Source organism: Pleurodeles waltl, chromosome 3_1, assembly GCF_031143425.1.
Source record: "Pleurodeles waltl isolate 20211129_DDA chromosome 3_1, aPleWal1.hap1.20221129, whole genome shotgun sequence".
Lineage (NCBI taxonomy): Eukaryota > Metazoa > Chordata > Amphibia > Caudata > Salamandridae > Pleurodeles > Pleurodeles waltl.
Window position 1 is genome coordinate 1,825,799,713 of NC_090440.1, and position 16,047 is coordinate 1,825,815,759.

General features: G+C 45.7%; 1 protein-coding gene across 3 annotated transcripts in view; it reads right to left on the reverse strand.

The window, feature by feature from the left end:
• The window catches only part of MYO1B (myosin IB), a 678,894-nt gene that overhangs the window by 238,584 nt on the left and 424,263 nt on the right, over window positions 1-16,047 (reverse strand). For all 3 annotated transcript variants that reach the window (XM_069225875.1, XM_069225874.1, XM_069225873.1), the window contains exon 18: window positions 13,042-13,242. In XM_069225875.1, the coding sequence (XP_069081976.1) occupies window positions 13,042-13,242 (201 nt within the window). The remainder of the gene's footprint in view (window positions 1-13,041; window positions 13,243-16,047) is intronic.

A 16,047-nucleotide genomic window follows, 5' to 3' on the forward strand; every position in this document is an offset into this window, starting at 1 on the left:
TATAGCGAGTAACCCTTGTACCCTGTTGACGGTAAGGGACAGGTCCTATATATGGCTCCTTTTTGAATGAGCACTTGGACCTTTTCCTTTAGTAACTTTTGGTGTTGTGGGAAGAGTCTGTTTGAAAGGCGGAATGTTGGGAGGTGTGAAAGTGATCTCCAGACTATAACCATGTTAGATAATAGCCAATACCCACTGGTTGGAGGTGACTTTGGGCCAAGTGAGAAAAACCCCTTAGAGATTAACCCCAACTATTGTTAAATGATCAGGGGGAATGAAAGTGGTGGCAGATCCTTTGGGGGAAATCAGCCTTTAAATTCTACCTTTTGAGTTGTTCCCTGTAGGAAGTTGGCTCTGTATGTACTATTTCAAAGTAAGAAATAGCATGCACAGAGTCCAAGGGTTCCCCTTAGAGGTAAGATAGTGGCAAAAAGAGAATTCTAATGCTCTATTTTGTGGTAGTGTGGTCCAGCAGTAGGCTTATCAGAGGGTAGTGTTAAGCATTTGTTGTACACACACAGACAATAAATGAGGAACACACACACAAAGACAATTCCAGGCCAATAGGTTTTTTTAATAGAAAAATATATTTTCTTAGTTTATTTTAAGAACCACAGGTTCAAGATTTACAAACAATACTTAAAATGAAAGGTATTTCACTCAGGTATCTTAGGAACTTTGAATCATCACAATAACATTTACAGTTTTGGCAAAATTGGCAATAAGCTATTTTAAAAATGGACAGTGCAAAAGAAAAATCAACAGTTCCTGGGGGAGGTAAGTATTTGTTAGGTTCACAGGTAAGTAAAGCACTTACAGGGTTCAAAGTTGGGTCCAAGGTAGCCCACCGTTGGGGGTTCAAGGCAACCCCAAAGGTATATCACCAGCAGCTCAGGGCCAGTCAGGTGCAGAGGTCAAAGTGGGGCCCAAAACACACAGGCTTCAATGGAAATAGGGGTGCCCCGGTTCCAGTCTGCCAGCAGGTAAGTACCCGCGACTTCGAAGGGCAGACCGGGGGGGTTTTGTAGGGCACTGTGTGGGATTGGGAGTGTGAAATCAGCAGGCACAGAAAGTACACCCTCAGTGGCACAGGGGCGGTCGGGTGCAGAGTGCAAACAGGCGTCGGGTTTGCAATAGGATTCAGTGGGGAGACCCGGGGGTCTCTTCAGCGATGCAGGCAGGCAAGGGGGGGGGCTCATCGGGGTAGCCACCACCTGGGCTAGGAAGAGAGCCGCCTTGGGGTCGCTCCTGCACTGGAGTTCGGTTCCTTCAGGTCCTGGGGGCTGTGGGTCCAGTGTGTTTTCCAGGCGTCGGGTTCCTTGAAGCAGGCAGTCACGGTCAGGGGGAGCCTCTGGATTCCCTCTGCAGGTGTCGCTGTGGGGGCTTAGGGTGGTCAACTCTGGCTACTCACGGGCTCGCAGTCGCCGGGGAGTCCTCCCTGTAGAGTTAGTTTTCCGCAGGTCGAACCGGGGACGTCGGGTGCAGAGTGGAAAGTCTCACGCTTCCGGCGGGAAACGTATGGTCTTTAAAAGTTGCTTCTTTGTTGCAAAGTTGCAGTTTTGGTGAACAGGGCTGCGGTCTTCGGGAGCTTCTTGGTCCTTTAAGATGCAGGGTAGTCCTCTGAGGCTTCAGAGGTCACTGGACACTGGGGCATGCGTCGCTGTTGCAGTTTTTCTCGAAGTGGGGAGACAGGCCGGTAGGGCTGGGGCCAAAGCAGTTGGTGTCTCTGTCTTCTCTGCAGGGCTTCAGGTCAGAAGTCCTCCATCTTCTTTGGTTCTTGGGGCCTCTAAATATTCAATTTAGGGGGGTGTTTAGGTCTGGGAGGTTAGTAGCCAATGGCTACTAGCCCCGAGGGTGGCTACACCCTCGTTGTGCCTCCTCCCGGTGGGGAGGGGGGTCACATCCCTAATCCTATTGGGGGAATCCTCCATCTGCAAGATGGAGGATTTCTGAAAGTCAGTGTCACCTCAGCTCAGGACACCTTAGGGGTTGTCCTGACTGGCCAGTGACGACTCCTTGTTTTTCTCATTATCTCCTCCAGCCTTACCGCCAAAAGTGGGGGCAGTGGCTGGAGGGGCTGGCATCTCCACTAGCTGGGATGCCCTGTGGCGCTGTAACAAAGGTGGTGAGCCTTTGAGGCTCACCGCCAGGTGTTACAGTTCCTGCAGGGGGAGGTGAGAAGCACCTCCACCCAGTACAGACTTTGTTCCTGGCCACAGAGTGACAAAGGCACTCTCCCCATGTGGCCAGCAACATGTCTGGTGTGTGGCAGGCTGGTAAAAACTAGTCAGCCCACACTGGAAGTAGGGTATGTTTTCAGGGGGCATCGTTAAGATGCCCTCTGGGTGTATTTCACAATAAAATGTACACTGGCATCAGTGTGCTTTTATTGTGCTGAGAAGTTTGATACCAAACTTCACAGTTTTCTGTGTAGCCATTATGGTGCTGTGGAGTTCGTGTATGACCGACTCCCAGACCATATACTCTTATGGCTACCCTGCACTTACAATGTCTAAGGTTTTGCTTAGACACTGTACGGGCATAGTGATCATGCACCTATGCCCTCACCTGTGGTATAGACCACCCTGCCTTAGGGCTATAAGGCCTGCTAAAGGGGTGACTTATCTATGCCATAGACAGTGTGAGGTTGGCATGGCACTCTGAGGGGAGTGCAATGTCGACTTAGTCATTTTCTCCCCACCAGCACACACAAGTTGGCAAGCAGTGTGCATGTGCTGAGTAAGGGGTCCCCAGGGTGGCATAAGACATGCTGCAGCCCTTAGAGACCTTCCCTGGCATAAGGGCCCTTGGTACCAGGGATACCAGTTACAAGGGACTTACCTGGATGCCAGGGTGTGCCAATTGTGGAGACAAAGGTACAGTTTAGGGAAAGAATACTGGTGCTGGGGCCTAGTTAGCAGGCCTCAGCACACTTTCAAATCATAACTTGGCATCAGCAAAGGCAAAATGTCAGGGGGTAACCATGCCAAGGAGGCATTTCCTTACATTCCCTCTGTGGGAGCCTCTGGGAGTAGTGTTTTGAGCTTAAGGACACCGATATGATATGGAGGTTTCAGGTGAGGTGGTTTTGGAACTTCCACAAAAGAAGTGGTGAAACAAGCCACAATGGGCAGGAGTTTGAAGGGCACCCATTACTTTTGCGTCCTTCTTAATCTTCTCTAATAAACTATCAACCTGCAGTCTAAACAGATATTCCCCATTGAAAGGCAGATTCAGTAGATTTAATGAACTCTGTTTGAGATCAGCTTCCCATAAGAGACAATCTCATGGCCTCTCTTGAGCTCCTCTGGGAGATATTGTAGGAGTTCCTCCAACTCGTCCCACTGTCATATTTAGAAAGCAGCCCAATGGAATTGGCAATCCACTGACAATTGGCCGATTGCACAGCTGCCCTCTTGCCTGCAGCACCTATTCTTCATTGTCTTTATTTGGTGGAGGGGCATCACCAGTGCTCAGAGAATTTGCCCTTTTACAGCAGTTGCTACTTCTGGGGAGTCAGGTGGAAGCTGAAAAGGAATGCAGAGAGGGTCAGTTGGGGAAGCCTAATTTTTATCCACCATGGTGTAATGACTCTGGCTCGTACTGGGTCGTGGAAGATATGGCAGTGCATGTCTAAGCAGAGGAGGTACTGAATGGTGCGCTTGGTGGAGGACAGTCTCAGTCTCAAAAAGGAAACCTTTCTCTAATGGCTCAGTATGTAGATCTACTTTATGAAAAGAGGCAGCTCTACCAATAAGGTGGTATGTCAAATGTGTCCCCTTGGCCCTGTCCCCTTAGATCTGAAGGTATACGGTATAGGTTCAGCTGGAGAAGGGGGAGGTGAGATTGAGTGTTGCAGAGCAGGTACAGGTGAAGGAATAGTGATAGGTAAAAGACGTATAAATTTTTGTTGCACTGTTTTGGTGGAGCGGGCATGTCCGAGGCTGCTTCTAAGGACTGCTGCCGTTTATATGGTTTAGCAGCAGATCCAGGAGGGCGGGTGATTATCCGGCCTTTATGTGGATGAATAATAAGGTGTTTCTAGTGGATGTCGATTTCTTCTTGCAGCTTGTGAAGAATTGGTTTGACAGTCCCTGATCCGTGGCCGAACTTGCTGCTTGGCGCCAATGGTCTCGGCTCCCACACCAGTTTTTGCAGTAGGAATTGACCATGAGCCTGTGATTCCCCAGCTGCTGATGAGAAGCAGTCCATGCCCAAATATTTACAACTGTAACCTGTCCTTCAGACACATGGGCATAAGCTTTGGATTTATGTTAATTCCCAGAACTAGTAACTCCCCACATAAACAAGGACTTTTGGGGCCAGGTAGAGCTGTGACTGGTTCATCTGAACTGGGCGTCATATCTGCGACACAGACTATTGGTTCCCAAGTGACCTCAACAAGCGAGATTTCCTGTTCACTTATGGTGGACAAACACTTCATCAGGATTTCAGCAGTCAGTGCTCAAACAATCTGATATAAAGCCTCTTGCACCCAGGGATGCAAGGACAAAGCATGACAGTTAAAACAGTTTCCAAATATTTGTAACTCACTGGCTAACAATTAGAGTTAGTAAACACAATCCACAATGAAGACATGCAACCCATAGAATACTGAGGACGTAGAATTTCCCACCCATTTAGCAACTTAGGGGGTGATTCTGATTCTGGCGGGCGGCGGAGGCCGCCCGCCAGAATTCCGCCCCCAAAATACCGCGCCGCGGTCAAAAGACCGCAGCGGGTATTTCAAGTTTTCCCCTGGGCTGGCGGGCGGCCGCCAAAAGGCCGCCCGCCAGCCCAGGGGAAAACGACCTTCCCACGAGGATGCCGGCTCGTAATCGAGCCGGCGGAGTGGGAAGGTGCGACGGGTGCATTTGCACCCGTCGCGTATTTCACTGTCTGCCAAGCAGACAGTGAAATACTTGTAGGGGCCCTCTTACGGGGGCCCCTGCAGTGCCCATGCCAGTGGCATGGGCACTGCAGGGGCCCCCAGGGGCCCCGCGACCCCCCCTACCGCCATCCGGTTCCCGGCGGGCGGACCGCCGGGAACTGGATGGCGGTAGGGGGGGTCGGAATCCCCTCGGCGGCGCAGCTAGCTGCGCCGCCTTGGAGGATTCAACAGGGCAGCGGTACACTGGCGGGAGACCGCCAGGGTTGCCGGTCTGACCGCGGCTTTACCGCCGCGGTCAGAATGCCCTGCGGGGCACCGCCGGCCTGTCGGCGGTGCTCCCGCCGACCCTGGCCCCGGCGGTCTAAGACCGCCGGGGTCAGAATCACCCCCTTAGTCCAAAGACTGCTATGCTATTCTTACAGAGGTACAATATCAAATAAATATAAGTTTTTGGATGGCATCTCTCTGGCTCAAATACAGAAAGGACACTGTGAATGTTTTAATGTCCTACCTGAACTACCCTTAGCTAAAGATATCATTTGAAATATTATGAAAAGTTTATTAAGTGTGGTTGCTGTATCAAACTCCTACCTACATTCCAAACCTGCTACAAGTTCTGCAGCAATGACTGTTCTAACGAGCTATCCTTGAAAAGCCAAGAATATAAGGTGAATGATATGGCTATCAAATGAAGCACAACAGTTCCAGAGAGCCAAATTTACACAAAGTCTTAGTTAATAACTACAGACTGCTACATAACCCAGAAACAAAGGCTTCACACAGGAGGTGATAGAAAAAAGCAGTTCTACTTTTTCACCTTTGGAACATTACAGGAATCACAACACTCATAATGCACAGGGAGATTGTGCAACATGTTTTTATTACAGTAAAAGAGAAGAAACTAGAATTAACATCTGAGTCTGGAACCCAAATTGGAGGCTTCTCAGGTAAAAAATTAAGCCACATCTCCCTTCATCTGCAGTCCAACTTCTTTCTAATAGAACTAGTCCAAGAACATTCTGAACATTATGAGTTAGGCCTTCTACTGCACATCACCAACAGCGATCACCCAAATCCTGGAAAGGCGTCTGCAGTTTGTACAATCCTTTACAGAAAATAAAACACACAAAGTGAGCTAGAAATGATCTCTATCAAGCTGCTGCAAATGTTCCTAAGAATAAAACAAAGATCCCCTGATAGGACTTCAGCACACTATCATTTTACACCCTTAAGGAAACAGTGAGCTCATTCAAAATAGCAGCTATTAGAGGAATTTGGTGTGAAGTACTTTAGGTAAGGAGTCTTTCCAGGAGCTACAGCCCCACTAACACAAAGTCAAATGACTGACAGAATCACAGTGCTTTCCCAGAAAGCCTGGCCACATAGCCTCACTGCCATTAAAAAACATTTTAGCTGACAGTAGATCTCAATTTTCAACCATCACTGGACCTATATTCCCGTGTCACCACTGAAAAAGAACTGTTTAGGGATCACAAGGTCCTGCTGTACTTCCAACTCTGCCACCCTACAACATGCTTGATGATACTCAGAGCTTTAACAGAGATGAATCCAGTCACAAACTATTTCAGATCATACAAACTCCAACTTGATCTTCACATGAAGAATGTGGAAAAGCAACACCAATTGCATTTTCTGAAAGCAAAGAGCATGATACAAAGGCATACCTGGAAGCTGTTGTTGACAAACTAAGCATTAATGGACAATGGCCAGTTGACTGGCATCCCAAAATATTGGTCGGGCATAATTTTGTAAAGTACATGCAGCAACCCATCTCATTGCATGCACCAGAAAAAACGAACGTCACTCTTAGCCTGTTCTAACTCCAGTGGCATACACATGTTGCATACTGAAGAGAGACCAACTAACAAAAGCTCTACACCACAAATCCCTCCCGATAAACGGCTGTCAAACTTAATCTTGGCAGCTCCCGAGCCATGTGAAGGAAAATGGAGCTTGGCCTGGAAAATCCTATTTTCAAGAAAACATGTGCTTGTGATGCTGAGCCCCAAGAACATAAATCTCGGTCTCTCAACCTCTAACTGTATCCCAACTCTCATTGTCATTAGGAAAGAACCACCTCGCACAAAAGCTTCAAACAGCAAGGAAAGTGTCCATCCAGCCCACAAGAAAGGGCCCAAGCCCATTCAAAATGCAAAAAACCCTGTAGTCCTACAGTAACAAACAATTCTCTTCCTGTACTTCGATTGATAAGCAGCAAAATACACAGCATGTCATCAGAGCTGAACACATTCATATGAGACGCCCTTGTAGAGCCTTTCCCTGGTTTCTCAAACAGGGAAGCTACCCACCCGCATCTGCATAAACTCTGTCAAAACCACAAATATAACAGAAGTTCATTATTACCGCTGACTGAACATTGAAGTCTGGCTATAGCTTTCGCCTTATACACAGAACAAGCTCTGTCAGGCAACGTCTCTCCTCCCTTTCAGCACTTCACAGCATTTAGACTCCTGCTAGACAACATATCTAGCACCACATTAGTAAATTGAAAACTTTGAATTGTAACATTTTCCAAACAACTGGAACTACATTGGTGTAGAGGCAATCAAGGAGTATTTCCAAAGTTCAGTGTGCAAAGCAAAACTAAACCAAATCAAACTTTGGAAAAGATCTCTGCATAGCAGATACATCAATACATTCGACCATATCACAAACAAACAAGATATAAGCAGAACTTTGTATTTAAAAAAAAATAAAAAGCCTAAATCCCCTTAACCCCCTCGGGTACCCTGGACGAGCTGGTCTCGCCCTCGGCCATGGTTGCCATGTGCTGAGGACAAGACCAGCTTGTCCTGCACCCGGCCCACGGGGTGGGGGGGGGGCGGGGGGAGGAGCGCTGGCCCTCCCTCCATGGGCCTCCCACCCCTCCCCTGGGCAGGGATGGAAGGTGAATTGCTTCCCCTTCCACCACTCCCCCTCGCCCCCTCCACTAGACACCAGGGATTTTTTATGACATGTTCACGAAAGGGGAGCGACCCCTTAGGCAATTTTAGGGCTGAAAACCCTTTGTTGATGTCATTTTCAGGGGGAAAAGAAAAAAAAAACACAAGCTTTCTTCTGTAGCCGTTTTTTTCCTTTTTTTTTTTTTTTTAAACTAACTTTTAGCTGTATTTTGGCTAATTTCTTGGTCTCCTCCAGGGGAAGGCACAAACTCTGAGTACCTCTAGATACCCTAGGATTTTGGAGGAAAAAGGATTTAAATTTGGCGTGGGTAGCTTATGTGGACAAAAGGTTATGAGGACCTAAGCGCGAACTGCCTCAAATAGCCCAAAGAAAAGCTTGCCACCTGAGGGGGTAAAAAGCCTGGCAGTGAAGGGGTTAATTCATAGAACAAATTTGTAATGTTCATTGCCCTCAACTGACTGTTCAGAGTCACCGACTAACAATCTTCTCCAAACTACATAAGGCCATATTTAATGTAAATATGTACACTACCCAAACTTTGTTCTACAAAGTGAGTTTTCGAACAGGACCTCGGGACCTAGTTTACCATCTAAACGGGCAAGAAACAGAACTAAAAAGTGGAAAGAAATGTAAGCTTGTGTGGTAATCCTTCATTCTGTCTATGACCTATATATTGCTACTGAATAAATGAAAGATTCATGGAACATGTTATTACTGCTCCTGAAATGTCAGCAGATGGGTACGTCTAGCTATTTTGTACATATACTGCGGCTGTTTTGGAGAAATATCCTTGCTGCTCAAAAAACAGCTCCCACACACGGTGTAAAGTGGTATTTGCGGCAGGTCCTATTTTGATACCACAGGGGGAGCTAAGTAAGTAGCTCACATGAAACTACAAAAGCCATGCAATAAATTAAAGACTGGACAGAGAATGTCCTAAAATAAAGTTCTAAATTCTAAGGTATTCCAATCGGGAAACATTATCATTTATTTGGAGCAATGTAAAAATATACTCCGAGAAAGAGCACACTGCTCTTTACTGAAATAAAGGGACTCATTCACAGATTGGTGTCAGGAAAACAAACTCTCTATTTGAAGCGAGAAAACTCCACTATTCTTTTGTAAGCCCAGTGGCACACAAACAGTTCGGACTATTTTTTTTTCCCAAAAAGAGATTGTTCGGCCGGCTAGTCTAATGAACTGCCTAAACATGCAGTCAACAGGCTCAGGACTATTATTTGTTTGGTTATTTCTTTGATCCTAGCTGGAAATTCACAGGCCTCCGACGACTGTACATTGGCGCAAATGTCTGAAGACAAATACAAACACTCTTTGGGAATGCTATTTTGACTTGTGTACAGTTAAGGTGTTTACACAACCTTTGATAAAAACAGAGCAGGTGCCACATGGTCATCAGCAGAGCAAGCCCAAGCGCACACAAAGTGGACTAGTTTGAGCATGGTTCCCCTTAGAGGTAAGATAGTGGCAAAAAGAGATAATACTAATGCTCTATTTTGTGGTAGTGTGGTCGAGCAGTAGGCTTATCCAAGGAGTAGTGTTAAGCATTTGTTGTACATACACACAGGCAATAAATGAGGAACACACACTCAGAGACAAATCCAGCCAATAGGTTTTGTCATAGAAAAAATATCTTTTCTTAGTTTATTTTAAGAACCACAGGTTCAAATTCTACATGTAATATCTCATTTGAAAGGTATTGCAGGTAAGTACTTTAGGAACTTTGAATAATTACAGTAGCATATATACTTTTTACATAAAACAATAAGCTGTTTTAAAAGTGGACACAGTGCAATTTTCACAGTTCCTGGGGGAGGTAAAGTATTGTTAGGTTTCACAGGTAAGTTAGTCACTTACAGGTTTCAGTTCTGGGTCCAAGGTAGCCCACCGTTGGGGGTTCAGAGCAACCCCAAAGTTACCACACCAGCAGCTCAGGGCCAGTCAGGTGCAGAGGTCAAAGAGGTGCCCAAAACACATAGGTTTCAATGGAGAGAAGGGGGTGCCCCGGTTCCAGTCTGCCAGCAGGTAAGTACCCGCGTCTTCGGAGGGCAGACCAGGGGGGTTTTGTAGGGCACCGGGGGGGACACAAGTCAGCACAAAAAGTACACCCTCAGCAGCGCGGGGGCGGCCGGGTGCAGTGTGCAAACACGCGTCGGGTTTTCAATGGTTTTCAATGAGAGACCAAGGGGTCTCTTCAGCGGTGCAGGCAGGCAAGGGGGGGGGGGGGCTCCTCGGGGTAGCCACCACCTGGGCAAGGGAGAGGGCCTCCTGGGGGTCACTCCTGCACAGAAGTTCCGTTCCTTCAGGTGCTGGGGGCTGCGGGTGCAGGGTCTTTTCCATCCGTCGGCACTTTAGGTTCAGGCAGTCGCGGTCAGGGGGAGCCTCGGGATTCCCTCTGCAGGCGTCTCTGTGGGGGCTCAGGGGGGACAACTTTGGTTACTCACAGACTCGGAGTCGCCGGAGGGTCCTCCCTGAGGTGTTGGTTCTCCACCAGTCGAGTCAGGGTCGCCGGGTGCAGTGTTGCAAGTCTCACGCTTCTTGCGGGGAGTTGCAGGGGTCTTTAAATCTGCTCCTTTGAAACAAAGTTGCAGTTCTTTTGGAGCAGTGCCGCTGTCCTCAGGAGTTTCTTGTCTTTCTTGAAGCAGGGCAGTCCTCTGAGGATTCAGAGGTCGCTGGTCCCTTGGAAAGCGTCGCTGGAGCAGGTTTCTTTGGAAGGCAGGAGACAGGCCGGTAAGTCTGGGGCCAAAGCAGTTGGTGTCTTCTTTTCTTCCTCTGCAGGGGTCTTTCAGCTCAGCAGTCCTCTTCTTCTTGTTAGTTGCAGGAATCTAAATTCTTAGGTTCAGGGGAGCCCTTAAATACTAAATTTAAGGGCGTGTTTAGGTCTGGGAGGGCAGTAGCCAATGGCTACTGTCCTTTAGGGTGGCTACACCCTCTTTGTGCCTCCTCCCTGAGGGGAGGGGGCCACATCCCTATTCCTATTGGGGGAATCCTCCATCTGCAAGATGGAGGATTTCTAAAAGTCGAAGTCACCTCAGCTCAGGACACCTTAGGGGCTGTCCTGACTGGCCAGTGACTCCTCCTTGTTTTTCTCATTATCTCTCCTGGACTTGCCGCCAAAAGTGGGGGCTGTGTCCAGGGGGCGGGCATCTCCACTAGCTGGAGTGCCCTGGGGCATTGTAACACGAAGCTTGAGCCTTTGAAGCTCACTGCTAGGTGTTACAGTTCCTGCAGGGGGGAGGTGTGAAGCACCTCCACCCAGAGCAGGCTTTGTTTCTGTCCTCAGAGAGCACAAAGGCTCTCACCACATGGGGTCAGAAACTCGTCTCTCAGCAGCAGGCTGGCAGAGACCAGTCAGTCCTGCACTGAACAATTGGGTAAAATACAGGGGGTATCTCTAAGATGCCCTCTGTGTGCATTTTTTAATAAATCCAACACTGGCCTCAGTGTGGGTTTATTATTCTGAGAAGTTTGATACCAAACTTCCCAGTATTCAGTGTAGCCATTATGGAGCTGTGGAGTTCGTTTTTGACAGACTCCCAGACCATATACTCTTATGGCTACCCTGCACTTACAATGTCTAAGGTTTTGCTTAGACACTGTAGGGGAATAGTGCTCATGCACTGGTGCCCTCACCTATGGTATAGTGCACCCTGCATTAGGGCTGTAAGGCCTACTAGAGGGGTGACTTATCTATACTGCATAGGCAGTGTGAGGTTGGCATGGCACCCTGAGGGGAGTGCCATGTCGACTTACGCCTTTTGTTCTCATCAGCACACACAAGCTGGCAAGCAGTGTGTCTGTGCTGAGTGAGGGGTACCCAGGGTGGCATAAGATATGCTGCAGCCCTTAGAGACCTTACCTGGCATCAGGGCCCTTGGTACCAGGGGTACCAGTTACAAGGGACTTACCTGGATGCCAGGGTGTGCCAATTGTGGAATCAAAAGTACATTTTAAGTGAAAGAACACTGGTGCTGGGGCCTGGTTAGCAGGGTCCCAGCACACTTCTCAGTCAAGTCAGCATCAGTATCAGGCAAAAAGTGGGGGGTAACTGCAACAGGGAGCCATTTCTTTACACACATCTTAATACCTAATCTGCTAAATCCTGCAGCACACATCTTTTGATTGCATAGAAAATATAGAGAGCATTTAGTCTGAGCCAAAAAGAAAGAATTAACTCATGCGATAAAAGGAGGAGCTGCACCACTTGTTCCAACAAGATGGTCTCCGTCCCCTCAATGCATGCAGGTTCATGTAGTCACAAATAGCCATTTACTCACTACAGTAGGTTGGTGATTGAATGTTCAAGTACAGCCCAGTGTCTTAACAACTGACGTGTTTCATACAAAGAGTATTATTCAGAAGGCTAAGCCTTAGGAAGAACAATGTCTTGCGTTTGTATTGTTCTTAAGATACTATAACTCATAACCTACAGTTTCCACAAGAATATTAGCAGCAATCACATAACTCATTGATCCATTTTGCCAGCATAAGATGCTTCCCAAAACAGTGAAGTATCAAGCTGTTCAAATGCATGAGGCCCAGGAAAATGTGCAGAGGTTCAGCAAAAAATGAAGATTGTTACAAAGAAACATATAACTTACCAAAGCGATTCTGGTGATCCTAATATTTCACTAATAAAGAACCTACACTTAATGCATACTAAAGGAAAATAATGTTGGTCAGGTACAGTGTAGAGAGACATCACCAGGGTTCTTTTGTTGCCTACTACTGGTCTGTGGTGTTCAGTGGCACAGTAAACAGCCAATATCTCTTGCTCAGACCCTACAATCCCAAGAACAAATTGTATTCAGACCGCAGCACACACTGGTCACTTCATCCAGGGAACCAACCTGGTGCTGAAGGCAGGCTCTGCCTAGGATCTCTCTCAACTCCTTATTCTCAGTTAAAGATAAATGTATCTACTTAGAGAAGTTGGTACCGCAGAACACTCTTTCCGGCTGAAGAGAAAATCTATTCCTTGGGAAAGAAACTAAGGAACAGGATGCAACTACATTGTTTCTATAGCATACACTGTGCAGTTCCTATGAATAAAACATGCTTTGCTCACACCTACTGGCAGTGTGTTATTAAAAAAAAAAAAATGTATTTGATTGTGTATGATAAATGAAAAAGAAAATTGGTGACAAAACCATCCATTCCCACCAAAAAACAAAAAAACAATTTACCTGGCAGGGCCCCTCCAATGAGGCCAGGTCTGCTTGCAGAGCATCTTGTACCTTTCCAGGCAGGGTTCATAAGGCTGTCGGAAAGCATAACCTGCCCTCCTAACACGTACGTTCTCCAGCAGACCAAGGTACCGAACTTGATGCCGGACTAAAGCATCAGTGAAGATATGGGCAGCTTTTTTGTCATTTGGCTTGATGCACCTACAATGGAGACAGAATCCGTAAATAAACAGCAACAACAAATTCGTATTTTCACAGTTGTCTATTGCCAGGTGTACATGTGAAGAGGCTAAAATTATTTGGTTTCATCATCACAGGGTTAATAAATAGCTTCATCTTGTCTTTCCTATGTTGCACACTATCACTTTGTTTTGGGCACACTTCTATCTTTCATAGATGTTAATCCTGGTCAATTTACAAATTGGGACAATCTAGATATGCAGCGGAGAGTGTTACTTCAAAATTATTTAAAACACAAACACAATCTCAAGCAGGATGATAATTGCCATACCAACAAAGGCTACAATAAGCATCATTGTTGAAGGGGAAATAAAAGACTCTGTAAGAGTCTCAATTATACAGCAAACTACAGCAGAGTTGGTCACCCATGGCAGTTTCGGTGCAAGTCTAAATTGAGGGGTTGGCTGACAGCAGAGGGTTTCACTCAGGGTCTGATAGGAATTTATATACATCTCAGATCTATTCACAAGGGAGGTAGATCACTTTACAAGTAATAATTGCAAAGGCAGGAATATTCTTGCAAAGAAATAGAAAGGCAGAAAAGGAAGTACATCAGCTCACAACAATCTTTTATGTGGGTTCTGAAGGGATGAGTCAGGGCTTGCAAGAAGAATATTAACTTGATATGAAGTTTGGTATTTTTGGGTAGGTAGTTCTATGGCCTGAGCCAGGTGGGAGCAGGTCATGGATTTTCCAGTAGACATGAATTGCTCCTTTCATACTACACCTGCAGTAATTTCTAGCTTATTCTTCAGGTAGCTGGGTGAACTGGTGTTTAATGATGAATACAGTACAGAAGGTAAAAGAGCTAAAAGTGACTCATCTCAAAAGGCAGCAAGGGAAGTTATCTTAGAATGGAGTTTATGTGGTTTCACTTGTTAGAGGCTTAAAGTCAAGAGGCAGCACGAACGATGGTCCTGAGGGCAGCCCACATGGAATTAGGGAAGCTAGATAGCAATGCATTTCTTATTTTAAATAGAGAAATCACCAATGCATGCATTGCTTTTCTTTAGTCTAACAGAACAATTTGAGGACTTGAGTTTTGTTTGCAGATGGGGTGGGGGAGGGAAGCAGCTTATGGAGAAATGTGAGATCATAGTTTCGCTTTGGCAAAGGAATTATAGAGGAAGAAATCACTTGGGGGTTAAACTATTTCTCTACCTGATATGGACAGTCAGTGGTGTAAAGTGAAATACATTCTGTGTTCAATTTAAAGGACAAAGACCTAGTTTATTCATTTTATCAGGAAGGTTTTTAGAAGGAATAGATTCTGAGGTACAGCATCATCTGCGTACCGGTTAATTGTGATTTAATTCTCTCTAAGGATTGTGAATTACAGCTCCATGTAGGACTTTTTCGAATTGGGATTTTGAAAGACTTTAATCTATTTACACATTTGCCCTCTGTCGCCATCCTGGATAAGAGGATCTGAAGTTTCATTTTATGGTTGACTGTGTTGAATGCCACTGATTGTTCAAGCAACACTAACATGTCCATTACTGAGAATGTTCAGTAGTATATGCACTGTTGGCATCAGGCTGCCGCCTTTCAGCAGAATCAAGATTAAAAGATGGTCATTAAGTCATTATTATGTGATCCAGAAGTTGAATTAAAAATGTTTAACCAATATTTGCAAGAAAAGCATTTTTTTGTATTGGAGTGAACTGGTTAGATTTTATTTTAGAGAAAGGGAAGATGTCTCTACTGAGGTAATAATTTTTAAGAATTAGTAAAGTTATGTTGTGGCCATAGGTTTGTGCTAGATTTATAGGTAATGGATTACACACACACACACACACACACACACATACATACTGAGGGACTGGCTCACATTATGATTTGGATTACTTCTTGTGTGTAGTTGTTTTAAAGATGACTGCATCAGAATGTTTTTTTAGTACTTGAGAGGTAATGTTGGAGTTGTTTTGGAGCTGTTTGTTAACTATTTGTATTTTCTCTGTGGAAAAAAATTGGCAATGCGGTCTTCATTGGCATTAAGCTCGGCATTCGGCAATTATTGGTGGGACTGTTGCCATGTCTAAGAGTTTTGTAAAGAACTTACAAGGCTTTCAGGAAATTAACAGCTTCAATAATCAGAATTTCCTTAGTTTTGGATTGGCTGTGCTTCTTGAGGTTTGCCTTTACTACACGTTGCTTTTTGTTTGCCTGTGGTAAGTTCCTTGATGTAACAGCGCACAGGGCTAATTTGTTGGATTGTTGTGTGAGAGAAGCAAGGTTGTTCATGGGGTGTAAAGTGGAGTTATTGTGAAATTGGTTGTGTCTCATTAGTATGGGAAAATGTGTTTGTTGTGCTAGAAAGCAAACATCATGCAAGGTTTTTTAAAGAGATAAATCTGTAGGGATCTTTTTCTACGGTTTCCCGTTTCAACCACTGCTCTGGACTTCAAGCTGAGTGGTGCTAAAAGGTAGGGGAAAAGTGAACCATCTGGTCAAATCTGAAAGGTTCATTTGGGGTGATGAGGTTCAGAGGGGAAATGAAAAGGTCCATGGTGCTATTAAACATCATGAAGAGAACTTAAATCTTTTAGTTTTATTTCAAGATTATTTCAAGCAATGCTCCAAGGGACGCTGATGTCTTTTTGATTGAGGTGGAATTCTCAGTGTGCACACTTTGTCCTGTTTTCAACTGGATCAGATTGATGTTTTTTTGTGACACTGAGAATAGGGGCTTGATAGGCACCATCTTCGATTTGCTGTCATGTCAGCTCAGGTTTTTGGACATGAGTCGGAAACGGAATGTTTTGG